At 43.0% G+C, this 13,113-nt stretch overlaps 1 protein-coding gene across 1 annotated transcript in view; it reads right to left on the bottom strand.

Moving 5' to 3' along the window:
* Positions 1-2,067: 2,067 nt before the first annotated feature.
* LOC116161073 (fatty acid synthase-like) overlaps positions 2,068-13,113 on the bottom strand; it is a 35,201-nt gene continuing 24,155 nt past the window's right edge. The window contains exons 18-26 of the mRNA XM_031474282.1: positions 10,172-10,337; positions 9,672-10,125; positions 9,218-9,625; positions 3,585-3,738; positions 3,336-3,540; positions 3,139-3,289; positions 2,782-3,094; positions 2,473-2,736; positions 2,068-2,423 (exon numbers count right to left, since the gene is read on the bottom strand). Coding sequence (XP_031330142.1) covers positions 2,088-2,423; positions 2,473-2,736; positions 2,782-3,094; positions 3,139-3,289; positions 3,336-3,540; positions 3,585-3,738; positions 9,218-9,625; positions 9,672-10,125; positions 10,172-10,337 — 2,451 coding nt within the window. The 3' untranslated portion in view covers positions 2,068-2,087. The remainder of the gene's footprint in view (positions 2,424-2,472; positions 2,737-2,781; positions 3,095-3,138; positions 3,290-3,335; positions 3,541-3,584; positions 3,739-9,217; positions 9,626-9,671; positions 10,126-10,171; positions 10,338-13,113) is intronic.

The raw sequence follows: 13,113 nt of genomic DNA on the forward strand, positions 1-13,113 counted from the left end.
AAGTTATTGTTCGAGGTCATACAAGGTCAATGACACCACAATTACACATACGTCATCCAAGACTACAGTTTTGCCGTGTCTAATTAATTTGTTAAGGTCAAGCAATATCACCGGTGCTGCTCATATTCCCGTCGACCCAGAGGCGTCTGGCACTGCAATCAATGTTGTCGCATCTCCTTCCTGACTCTCGGTAACAACTAAACAGATTCTATAGCCGGTCCGTGCAGAGCCGAGTTGGAAAGTGAAATAATTAGAGGTATTTATAAACAATAATTGTTCTATTGCGTGGTAGTGTGACACTGTGCGACAAACAAAAAGAGGGGTGGCGGAGACGAGCGACGCGAAGCGGAGCGCGTGGGATTTTTTCGAGAAAAAGTGCTCTTTTTATGGATAAGGGAAAGCGGAGGTGGCTAAACTTATTCGGGGCATTGAGACTCATTGAACGCGCCGTGTGCCGAGCTCGCACTTCTCTCCCCACGCGTTGTGGAAGGAAAGTCGCAAAGTCATAGCGGGGGAATAAAGGGGGGGGGGGTCCAGTTGCGATTTATTGCGTTGGCCTCGTAGCTAGTGGAAACTCGATCGCAGAGCGTGGAGGGGACGAGGAGGGGCGAGTTACTTTTCTGAGGCACTTTTTTCGCGAATTGTTCGAACACGTTAGCTTAGAAATTAATTAAATTTTCGCCACCTCGGATACACCTGAGGGCATGTCGTGTGTAGTTTCTTTTAAGAAATTCCATGTTGGGAGGGAAGGGGCTTCGGGAATACGACGATGGCGAATCGGACGCGGAACCTCGCGGTGCTTTCAACGAGACGTTTGCCGACCTCCCACCTCCCCCCCCTCAAATTGCTTATAAATTGCACTGTTCTTTTGGCGTTTATTTGGAAACGACAAAGATTAGAAGAACGCCGTTTATTACGTCCGATTTTTATATTGACCGGTCACGTTTGAGCTTGAACCCCCCACCTCTTCCGCAGCGTAGAAGTTAACACGCCGTCACTGGAGAATGGGATGATGTATCGAGTTGCGGTTTTTTTGCGTGGCTTCGAAGTTCGATTGCGCTCCCGAGGCGTCGCCCCCATTCTCACATGCTCCCCAAATCAGTGAGGGGATGCGGCGCAGCCTCTGAGGTGCGATCTATGTGCGTTTTAATGTGCGAGGCGAAGCCGAGCAATGTGTCAACGGTCCTATACAAGCTTAAGACTGGTTGGTCATCAACATTCAGGTTACGTGTCCCCACCCCTCCCTCCACCGTGTTGGGGTAAAGTTAGGACGGCGTGGTGGGCGAACGTTGGAATGTATCGGGTCGCGGTTTTGTGCTTTGGCGTTTGGCCTTAAGATCGAGCGCCCCCCCCCCAATCCACATAGCGCTTGAGCATCAAAAGGGCCACGCCATTCGTAAAAGAAGCAGAGGAAGTGGCTTCCATTAAACTGTGCATCGGGGTGACATCTGGTGCGAGGGAGGAAATTTGTAACGAAGTTCACCAGCAAGGCGCGCGCGGCGCTGTAAGTAGCAAATCGGTTCATGCTTTCTCTGCTTGCTCCGTCTAGCTCCGCCTCCTCGATCGATCGAGACCGAGTGTTCAGGAGGACCAGAGTACGCTTATAAGAGTCGTTTCACTGCATAAAATTATTAGTCTTGGTCTTAGCATTCAGGCGACTGAAACTAATCACCCCTCCCCCCTCCACGACGTATTATATATCGATTTTGGGATTTTGGTTCAGGAAAGAATGGCGTGACCTTTTAGTTTAGACAGAACCATAATGACCTTCAATGGGTTTTTAGTTTAGACACCAACCACGATCACCTTCAGTGACATTCAATTGGCACATGCGCAGTAGTTTAACCTTGGAATTGCTCATGCGCAGAACTCAAGGTCTCCTTGCCTACTTTAAATAATTGTAATCAAATGTAGATTTCGGAATAAAATAAAACATTCCACTCCAAGACACGACGAACTTCTATATCGGAATAGGGAAGGGTGGCTTGTCGCATCTTCTATACCTTTCGGAAAGAAGTAAACTAAATTGTAACAGAATAACATAGTTAAACACTTATTCAGAAGCAACACTTTAATCCAATCTTAGACTAAGTTCGATTAATTAACTCGTTAATTGTTTCAATCATCTCCCTATTTTTTAAAACTGTAAAATGAGTGCCATCAAAAGTTTTAGTCAAGATCGGGCCTTCGCACAGCTTTCCGAGCTCGTAATCCTCTCGCGACACCGACTGGGTCGGTTTACACAGGGTCACAGAAGATCTTATCTTAAACGAGGTTTCAAAGTGAAGGCAGCTCTTAATTCGACCGTACGTCGATGCTAAAATTTTTCTGTACCGATCTTTCGCCGCTACTGCCTCATTGGGCGCGAATTTCAGTAGTCGACCAACTCGTTCCTCGAGGTTCGCACAATCAAGAAGAGTCTCCTGAAACGTACACTCGTTAAGTTCAATGCTTGGTGGTCAGTTTGATTACCGCGACGCCCATTCGGCTGTCTTCTGGGATCCAGAACTTCGCGAGACCTGTAAGGACGTAGCTTTGCAAAAACCTCTCATCCTCGACGTTTGGAATTTTGGCGGACAGCTGCTTTTTGAAGACGCTGGGGGAGCCGTCGATTAAAACTAGCTGCCCCTCGTATCCTTTGCTTTCCAGGAGCGAAACCAGGTGCAGCGCCACTACGCAGCCGAAGGAATGGGCAACAACTGTGAACGGGGCTTGTTTCGGAAGGAGGCTGAGGCACTGGAAATCGGAGTGCTACACTGTACACGCTTGCAGATTTCTTACTTGGAAGAGTATTTGCTGCGACAACTCCTCAATGGAGGAGGTGGAATCGTCGTACTGTGGGCAGTAAGCGTGGCAACGTAAAAAGGCAGCCAAAGGTTCGAGGAGAGTGCCCGTTCCATTAATTCCAGGGAGGAGGATCGCCAAAGGTGCAATGTCGGTTTCGGATACCAAAGTCTTCAGTCTGATAATTTGCGAATATTCCGCTAGGTTGTCGGCAATATTTGGCATGTAAAAGTACAACTCAGCGATTCGTCTGGAAATCTCGCTCGAAGGTTGCTCTACGCCTAACCACTCATGTTCCATCTCTTGTAATCTACAAATTACGTCGCAATTTAATGTTTCATCAGAATTCGGTACCTTGCAAACGTCATGCGGCGTAGATCTTTGGTGCTGATGTTACAATTAAATTCGCGTTCTAAAGTTTGTTTCATTTCAACAGTCATAATTGAGTCAATTCCCAATTGCGAGAATGACCTGTGCATCCCGACGGCTTTCAAATCCGCGATACCTAGAGAGGAACGTTACAAAGAGCCTTAGAATCATTTCGGGCCCACCCATTATACGCATGACAGTGTTAACGATGTTCTCCGACTTTTTCCCGCCTTCGTTTTCCTCAGCGACCACCATACTAGCAACCACAGGCTCGTCCTGAGTTAAAAACTTCTCCAAGGCACCCAAACAGGACGACATCCTTTGAGGCAGTGTACCTCGCACTTCGCTGTTAGCAGTTAGCCCTTGCATCTTGGTCAGTAACCCTACCTAACCCGCCAATATAGACGAAGAGAAACAGCGACATCACCTACCTCTCCAATGGCGCCCCATTGAATCGCCAGACCTGGATATCCATCACTCTTTCGCTTCTCGCATATCCGTTCCATAATTGAATTCGACATGCCGTAATTAGTCTGTCCGACGTTTCCTCTACCGCACGCCATCGATGAAAACACAACGAACTGCCTACAAGCAAATAAAGATTCCAGAAGTCCAGCCATTAAAAATTGGCAAGTTGTGGGATTCGAACTCGCCACCTGTAAGGTTAGAGTCCGAGCCTTAAACCGTTACGCCGCCAAACTGACGATATTGAAACAGGTTTAAGCGACCGCCAAATTTAAGGAAACCATTTTGCTGCGCCACTACCGTCAGCCGTTATTAAGTAAATGAGTTTGCCCCCCTGTGTGGTTAAAGCTAAACTTGGGTGCTAAGGGTCCCTGGTTCGAATCCGGGTTCGGGCATGGATATTTGTAAATGTATAGTGGGTTGGGTTGGTAGAGCAGCCTTGGTTGAAACCCCGCCCACTCAAAATTAAAGGCAAAATAAAATAAAATAAAATAGATTCCAGTTTTCGATGGTGAATCTCCAATAAAAAACAACCTACTGAAAATCTGAAAATCCGGCCGTTACAGTGACGCCCTTACGGGAGCCTCAAGTTTCGTCAAAGAATTGAGTGATTCGCATTTCGAATTATTTTGCAATCCAAATCAAAAATCCTGAAAAAAGTTCAAACGGGTTTCAAGGGCATCTTAAGATTTCAAGATTGCAAAACATTTCAAAAGGAATTCAAAAATATTTCGAGACGATATCAAAAAACTTCGAGCCTTTCAATAAAATTCGAAAAGATTTCGAGACATTTCGGAAATATATCAAAAATATTGCATCTTGAAAAAAAAACTCAGGAAAATTGGAAGACAGTTTTATAAATATTTCTAGAAATTTTTAAAAAACTTTCGACATTTCAAGTTTTCAAGAAGAATTGAAAGACAAAGGTTTCAAGATTTCAAAAACATCTCAAGGAATCTTTTCTAGACAATTTGGAAAAAATTTCAAGATGATTTCGATATGATTTCAAATAATTTCGAGAAAAGAAATTTTCAAAAAACTTTGAATATTTCAAGATTTCGAGAAGATTTTAAAAAGAATTAAAGGAAATTTAAAGATGATAACAAACAACGGTTACAAAAACTTTCGAAAATTCGAAATATTTTCAAAAATTAGAGAATAGGAGATTTCGAAATAACTTTCGAGAGGAAAAAAGAGAATTTCGAAAACATTTCAAGAAATTTTTAAAAACGTTCGATGTTTCAAGGTTTCAAGAAGATTCCAAGAAAATCCCCCCCCCCCTGCCACGGGGCTGCCGTAAAACGTGGAAAACCCATGGAAAAACACTTTTTCAGACGCGAAGACGCTATTCGACTTACGGGGACGGTACTTTCGGAATCCGTAGCCGTAGCGCCCTCTCCCCTTCCTCGGAAGTAGAGGGAAAGCGCACAGTGCGCCCGCTAGACTGTTTTCGGGCAAAGTTGTAGCGGTCGAAGGAAGAGAGACACGAAAAAACTTTACGTTACGCGCGATTCGCCCGCTCTGTGACGCGATCGAATAGGTCGGTGGGTAAGACTCGCGACGCGAAGTGGGAATTTTTGAGAAAAAGTGCGCTTTACGGAGGGTAAAGCAGAAAAGGGTGGGGAGTATCGAGTTGCTGTTTTTTTGCGTTGGACTCGTAGATCGAGGGCGCTTCCGAGGTGCCGGGTAGGAACTCGATGACGAACCGCCGGGAGACGTGGAGGGGTCGAGGAGGAGCGAGTGACGTTTTTGGGACACTTTTTCGCGAATTGTTCAAAAACGCTATCTTAGAAATGAATTAAATTTTTACCATCTCAGGTACATACCCGAGGACGTGCATCTCTATTTATTTCTAAATTCCATGCTTGGGAGGGGGGGGGGGGTTCGGAGCAAGTTGAAAAAAGGAAAAATAGACGCTGGACTTCCCTGTGCTTCAAATGAGCTCTGTAACGACGTGGCACCCCCCGCCCCCCTCGTTTTTTACGGTTGAGTTCCTATATCGATCGGTCGCATTCTAGATCCGACGGGATTTGTATAAATCCGGCAGACGAGGCGGCGCAGTCGCCGAAGCCAAGCGATGTCTTCTCTGTGTGTTTGAATGTGCGAGGCGAAGCCGAGCAATGTGTCACGGTCCTGTACAAGCGTGACTAGGTGGCATTTACGTTTGGGTTACAAGAATCGCACATCCGAAGCGAGGCGAGGGGGCGAAGCCACCAGAGCCGAGGGTATGTCTTACGAAAAACAAATTAAAACCTCCTGGGAGCAAATGACAGGGATTTGACGGCTCCAAGTGAAGTAAAATATCAAACTCCAGCATGTGCTCATACGGTTTGACTTGAAATTGAAATTTTTCTAAGTTTTTGTAACTTACCAAATATTATCCATATCGTCACTTATATTCAGAAGGAATGGAATAAGAATAGGGATAATTTTATGGTAATAAGCAGAGATGTATAATGAATTAATGATAATTTAATGACAACGGAACGTTTCTTCTTTTAACTTCAATCTCGCAATTTTACTTTTATTCGTTGTAACCGCCGCGTGTTTCTACTAGATCTGGTTATATTTTCTATTGCTGTATTTACGCGCGTAGGTACGATGACGTCCGACAACATGGCGGCAATTTAAAATAATTTCTATTGCGCGTCCAACTTTTAAGAAGCAAAAATGTACAACTGAAAAGTTCAAAAACGTTGCAGAAAAATCGTCACCTTTTCGATGTTATCTTATACATTTGGGTACGGGGATTGTAAAAATAGAAAAAAGTTTAATAAAAAATTAACGGTTTCGGCCGTAGGGCTTAATCTTCATTTTTTGAATTTTGCATAGTGGCATAGTGCCATAGTGCCATAGTGTCATTGTGTTATGGTGTCATTGTGCCATAGTGCCATAGTGTCATAGTGTCATTGTGTCATTGTGCCATAGTGCCATAGTGTCATCATGCTATAGTGTCATTGTGTCATAATGCCATAGTGCCATAGTATAATAATTGTGTCATTGTGTCATAGTGCCATAGTGTCATCGTGCTATAGTGTCATGGTGTCCCAGTGCCATAGTGCCATAGTGTCATCGTGTCATCGTATGATCGTGCCATGGTGTCATGATGTCATGGTGTCATGATGTCATAGTGCCATGATGTCATGGTGTCATGGTGTCATGGTGTCATGGTGTCATGGTGTCATGTCAGAGTCATAGTGTCATGGTGTCGTAGTGCCATAGTGTCGTAGGATCATTGTGTTGTAGATTCATTGTGTCATAGTGTCTGTGTCGTAGTGTCATACTGTCATAGTATAGTGGCAATCATAGTGTTGTAGTGTCATAGTGCCATAGTGCTATAGTGTCATAATGGCATAGTGTCATAGTGCCATAGTGCCACAGTGTCATAGTGTGACACTGTGACAGGGCCATAGTGTAATGGTGCCATAGTGTCATAGCGTCATATCGCCGTACTGTCATAATGCCATCTTTTTATTGTAGTCCAGGAAATAGAGACTGAAAATGGACCATTTCCTGCAAAACGAGAAGGAGTTCCAATTTGCATGTCATGAAAAAATATCCGGTGGTAAATAATCCAAGTTTTCGACCTCCGACCCCTTGTGCTTCCCCCGTACCACCCTTAAAACCAAAGAAATTTGGTTGGTTTTTTAGTTTTTCAATCATATCTTTTTATAGGTTCATTTTACAACAAAATATTGTTACCAGAAATTGTAGACCATAAAATTCTATACAACTTTGATGTACACTACTTTTTTGTGAAATGTTAATTAAATCTATGTAGATGTTTTAACCAAATTTCATACTTTATCTCTATAATTAAGAGTTTTATGAGAAAATATCTTGAACTTATCGTGGTATAAATCCTCCCACGCTGCACCCTTACCAAAGGGGATGCATAATAATTCAACTTTCATCCCTTGCTAGTGGGGATATTTGAATCACTGTGAGATTGTAGGGCTTTCTAATAAACGTTTGAATTATCTCACTTCAGTTCAGCTTCATCCTTCATACCCTTCATCCCCCCCTCCCCCCCGGGAGGAATAGGTATTTAAGCGGAATAGAAAATATATGTAATAAGCGTTGTACTAATTTCACAATCGCCACAGGTGCGTTTAAATATCTATTCCTTCCGCGTGGGTGGAGGGGGGGGCTGAACTGAAGTGAGACATTTTTTTAAATTTCAAAAGTATATTAGAAAGCGCTATACTCTCACAGTGATTCAAATATCCTCACCAGCAAGGGTTGCAAGTTTCATTATTATGAATCTCCCTTGGTAAGGGTGCAGGGTAGAGGGATTTATACCACGATAAATTCAAGATATTTTCTCATAAAATTCTTAATTATAGAGATAAAGTATGAAATTTGGTTAAAACATCTACATAGACATTTCAGAATTCTTAAAAATATAACAAACTCTCAAGCCCTATATCTTTTTTAATAAACATTTCACAAAAAAGTAGTGTTCATCAAAGTTGTATAGAATTTTATGGTCTACAATTTCTGATAACAATATTTTTTTGTAAAATGAACCTATAAAAAGATATGATTGAAAAACTAAGAAACCATCCAAATTTCAGGGATTTTGGGGGTGGTACGGGGGAAGCACAAGGGGTGGGAGGACTTCTCATTTTGCAAGTTAAAACCCTCATTCCCTGGATTGTGACTGTCTATGACATGCAAAAGAAATTGGAACGACTTCTCATTTTGCAAGTTAAAACCCTCTATTCCCTGGACTATTGTGTCATAGTGTCATAGCGCCATAGTGTCATAATGCCATATTGTGATAGTGAAGGGGGGGGGGGAGGGGTGCGGAGCAAGTTGAAAAGGGGAAAACGGACGAGGGACTTCCGTGTGCTTCAAATGAGCTTTGTAACGACGTGGCCCCCCTGCCCCCCTCCCTCCCCGTGTCGTTGAGCTCCTATATCGATCAGTCGCACTCTAGAATCGACGGGATTTGTATAAATCCGGCAGGCGAGGCGGCGATGTCTTCTCTGTGTGTTTGAATGTGCGAGGCGAAGCCGAGCAATGTGTCACGGTCCTGTACAAGCGTGAGACTAGGTGGCATTTACGTTTGAGTTACAAGAATCGCACATCCGAAGCGAAGCGAGGCGGCGAAGCCACCAGAATCGAGCGCATGTCTTACGAAAAACAAATTAAAAATTCCTGAGTGCAAATAACAGGAATTTGACGGCCCCAAGTGAAGTAAATTAAACTCCACTATGTGCTCATACGGAGACGACGATTTGAATTAAGATTTTCAAAAATTTTTAAGAAGCAAAAATGTACAACTGAAAAATTCAAAAACGTTGCAGAAAAATCATCACCTTTTCGATGTTATCTTATACATTTGGGCACGGGGATTGCAAAAATAGAAAAAAGTTTAATAAAAAATTAACGGTTTCGGCCGTAGGGCTCAATCCTCATTTTTCGGATTTTGCATAGTGGTATAGGGTCATAGTGTCATAGTGTCATAGTGTCATAGTGTCATAGTGTCATAGTGTCATAGTGTCATAGTGCCATAGTGTCACAGTGTCATAGTTGATGGAAGAACCAAATAACCAGTGTATCCTTCAGGTTTTAAACCACTAAAATGAATTACCTCAATTCTGGACACATAATTCGCGACACCTGATCTAAGAACTTGGTCGCAAGTGCTTTCGGCCGAAATGATACTTCAAACGTTTCCAACGATTGGTTCTCCAAAATGGCATCACTCAAAACAACAGCCAAGTTAAATATACATTCAACCGGGCCTTGTTGGTTCGCCATTTTGAACAGATCCACGCATCCTTCTCGGGTGGCGACGTCATCTGTGGAAACCAAAGTGGTTACGCCGTACTGCTTCCAGTTCCTGATCTTCGCCGCTTGGTAACCGTTTCCTACGCCGGTTCTCGATACCAAAACTAACTTTCTCGTCCCTCTCTGCACTAACCACTCGGCTAACTCCAAACCGAAACCTCCCAGTCCTCCAACTAGTATCGAGCAGTTTTGGGCGTTCCCGTAGAATCTGGGGAGAGGTGATGATCAATGGGTACCCAAGGTATGGTACTTACCGAGGTGTTCCGTACGAGAGGGCCGATTGTCCGGTGATTTTTAAAAGAACTTTACCTTTATGCTTACCACTGGCCATGAAGCGAAAGGCTGGTTCGATATCATCCCTTTCAAAGGCGGTGTAAGGCAAGGGTTTCACAAAACCCTTTTTAAGACCGTTCCTCAGAAGGTCCATTGCACGCTTTTGTCGCGATGGAACTTCGCTAAAGTAGTTGTCTACCTGCACACTATGAAAACTGCGCCCTTTGCCGAGTACAGCGACGTCGAGCTTGTGGTTGCACTGCAAGTCGTATCTTCCAATCTCCATGAATTTGCCTCCACGAGCTAAGCATCGAAGTGATGCCCGAAGCATCTCTTCCGACAAAGAGTTGAGCACTACTTCAACACCGCGCCCCTTTGTCGCTCTAAGGACGACGTGCTCGAAAGAGGTGCTACGGGAACTGCCGACGTGGTCATCTAAACTTTGAGTTTGAAATAAAACGAGCACAGAATATGATTTCACCTGGTATTTCGGGGAAGTGTTGCCGAATGTAGTCGCGTTTCTCTGGCGTGCCAACTGTTACGAAGATTTTGCATTCGTAATGGAGGGCGACGTTTAGGGCCGCTAGTCCTACGCCTCCGGTTGCGCAATGAATCAAAATGCTTTGGCCTTTTTTTATGCGAGCCTCCTGGAATGCAATTTAGAATGTACAACAACAGTCAAAGGTGTCGATGAAGACGAAGATTACGGAAAAAGCAAAAAAAGGCGGTGGCACCAATGGATATATTTCTTGCAGATGTCTCAATCGCCCTTCGTGAGTACCCTCTTCCGACAATCCGTTCTTGAGGTATAAGAGAATATTCCCGATCACGATAAAAGGTCGAGGAGGAGGGCTATGGTTGGTAGAAATTAATTCCTTTCGTTGAGACCTTTCATTAGAGTACCATAAAATGATAAAACTAGTTCCACCCCCCACCCCCGCCCCTCCACCCCGTACTTTGATAAGAGGACAGAAAGAAAGGGAAGTAGTTGGTAGAAAACGGTTCCTTTCATTGGGGCCTTTAATTAGAATACCATGAAAGATGAAATTAAGTGCTAACCCCCCTCCATCCGCCCCCGTCACCCGCTGATCTCGAAAAAGAAGCGCATGGGGGAGTTAGAGTTTGTACAAACACATTTATTTCGATGAGACCTTTCATTAGTATACCATGAAGGGTAAAACGTGTGTTTACCTCCCCCTCCCCCTCCACTTTCAAAAGTTTTACTTGGCAGCACTAATGGCATGCGTATGCAAAATCTGAGACCAATTGGTTATCGTATGTATAGGTAATTTACTTTCAAAAACAGCATCTCAGGAAATTATTCATGGGAAGGGGGTGGGGGGGGGGGCTTAAGACGGCCGAATTTTATGGCCGCTTGGCACTCCTTCAAGGTATACGCTACCTATTTCAAAAGAGAAAAAGATACAAAGAAGTAGATAAAGAAGAAATTGAGAAAACGAAAAGGAGAACAAAGGAAAAGACCAAAGATAATCTTTGAAAAGCGAATGAAAGAACAACATAGAAGACAAGGAAGTAAACGGGAAGGAAGGTGGCGAAGAAACAAAAAGAGAAGAAGACGGAGATGGCAATGAAAGGGAACTGACTATGATGAGGTCACGAAAGGCGAGCCAAGGCCTAAAAAATGAGAGAACGCACAGGAAAAATGAGAAAAAGTCGAAAAAAGACGAGAAAAACCGAGAAAAAGGCAAAGCAAAATCTATTAAACGAGAACGAATATTACGAAAAACACAAAGAACAAGAAAAAATACGAGAATAAAAACAAATAGTACCAAGAAGTCAGCGAGAAGACAATGAAGTACACGAAAGGCAAGGAAGACGACGTAAACAAAGAGAATGGGGAGAACGAGGAGAACGAGACATAAAAGATGAAGAAGATGCGACGAAGAGTACGAACAAACCAGGAAAAAATGGGGCAATATATGCCGAAAGGGCAAAGCGAAAAACAAAAAATTGCTATAATAAAAACGAATAGGACCGAAAAACGGGGCAAGCGAGAAAGAGCAAAGAACGATAAGAGAAGAGATGAAGCAAACGAAAAGGCGATAATAGAAACAAAGAATACGAGCCAGAAAACAAAGACGAAGAAGAAGGTACAATAAAGATGAAACTACCAAAAAGACAAAGAAGAAAAAAAAGGAGAGAAAGGAAGACTTTATACGAGCGATATGTAAAGTAGTAAAGGAGGTGAAAAAGGTGAAGACGAGCAAGGGGCAACAAGAGTGGAAAGCTGAAGAATACAATGTCAATGAGATAGGTAAAAGGGGAAGACATTCAAAAGGAGAAGGTTATGAAGGGCGAAAAAGTAAAAGAAAGTAGAAAGCACGCGAAAGACTAAGAAGATGGAGTGGGGTGTACCACAAAGACGATAAAGACGATTGGTATGAAAAATCAGTAAGAGAGGAATGCGAAGAGAAAGATAAAAGAGGCAAATAAAAAAGGAAGTAGAAGTAGTGAAGGTAGTCTAATTGTCAAAAAAGACGAGCAAGAAAACGATGGAAAATATATAAAATAGAAAAAAGACAAAGAAGTGCGGAATCGAGAAAACGAAAAAGAAAATTAAGGAAAAGACAATGAAAGGACAACATAGAAGACAAGGAAGTAAAGGAGGAAGAAGACGAGGAAGAAACAAAAAGAGAAGAAAGCGGAGATTACGATGAGGTGACGAAAATGACAAGGCAAAAAATTAGAGAGGACACAGGAAAAACGAGAAAAAAAACTCAATGAAGCGACGAAGAAAAAAACGAGAAAAAGACAAAGCAAAAGAGGTGAACGAAAACGAATAACGCGAAACGGACAAAGAACAATAAAAGGTACGAGAACAAAAACATTAAGTCTAAAGAAGGCAAAGAGAAGACAGTGAAATACACGAAAGGCAAGAAAGACGACGCAAAAGAACAGAATGGAGGGGGGGGGGACGAGGAGAACGAAGGAAAAAAAGATACGATAGTGGCTAAGAGAGAAAGGAGACATGATACACGAAGAAGATGCGAAAAATAATATAAAAGATGCCGAAAGGGCAAATAGCGAGAGTAAGAAAAAATATGACCGAATAACGGAGAAGAAAGAGACACGAGAAGGATAAGAGAGAAGAACCCTGCGGAGATGATGAAGCAATCGAAAAGACGATAATGGAAACGAAGAATACGCGGCAGATAAGAAAGACGAAAAAGAAGGTGTAATGAAGATGAAACTACCAAAAAGAAAAATAAGAAGAACGAAAAAATGAAATGAACAAGACGAGGAAAAAGATGAGATGACGAAGCGCAAGGGGACAAGAAGATTGGAAAGCTGAAGAATACAACGTCAGTGAGAAAGGTAAAAGGGGAAAGAAATGCTCAAAAGAAGAAGGTTGTGAAGGGCGAAAGAGAAGAATGCACGAAGAAAGTAGAAACCACGGGAAAG

The sequence above is a fragment of the Photinus pyralis genome, unplaced genomic scaffold (assembly GCF_008802855.1).
Source record: "Photinus pyralis isolate 1611_PpyrPB1 unplaced genomic scaffold, Ppyr1.3 Ppyr1.4_LG10, whole genome shotgun sequence".
Taxonomy (NCBI): domain Eukaryota; kingdom Metazoa; phylum Arthropoda; class Insecta; order Coleoptera; family Lampyridae; genus Photinus; species Photinus pyralis.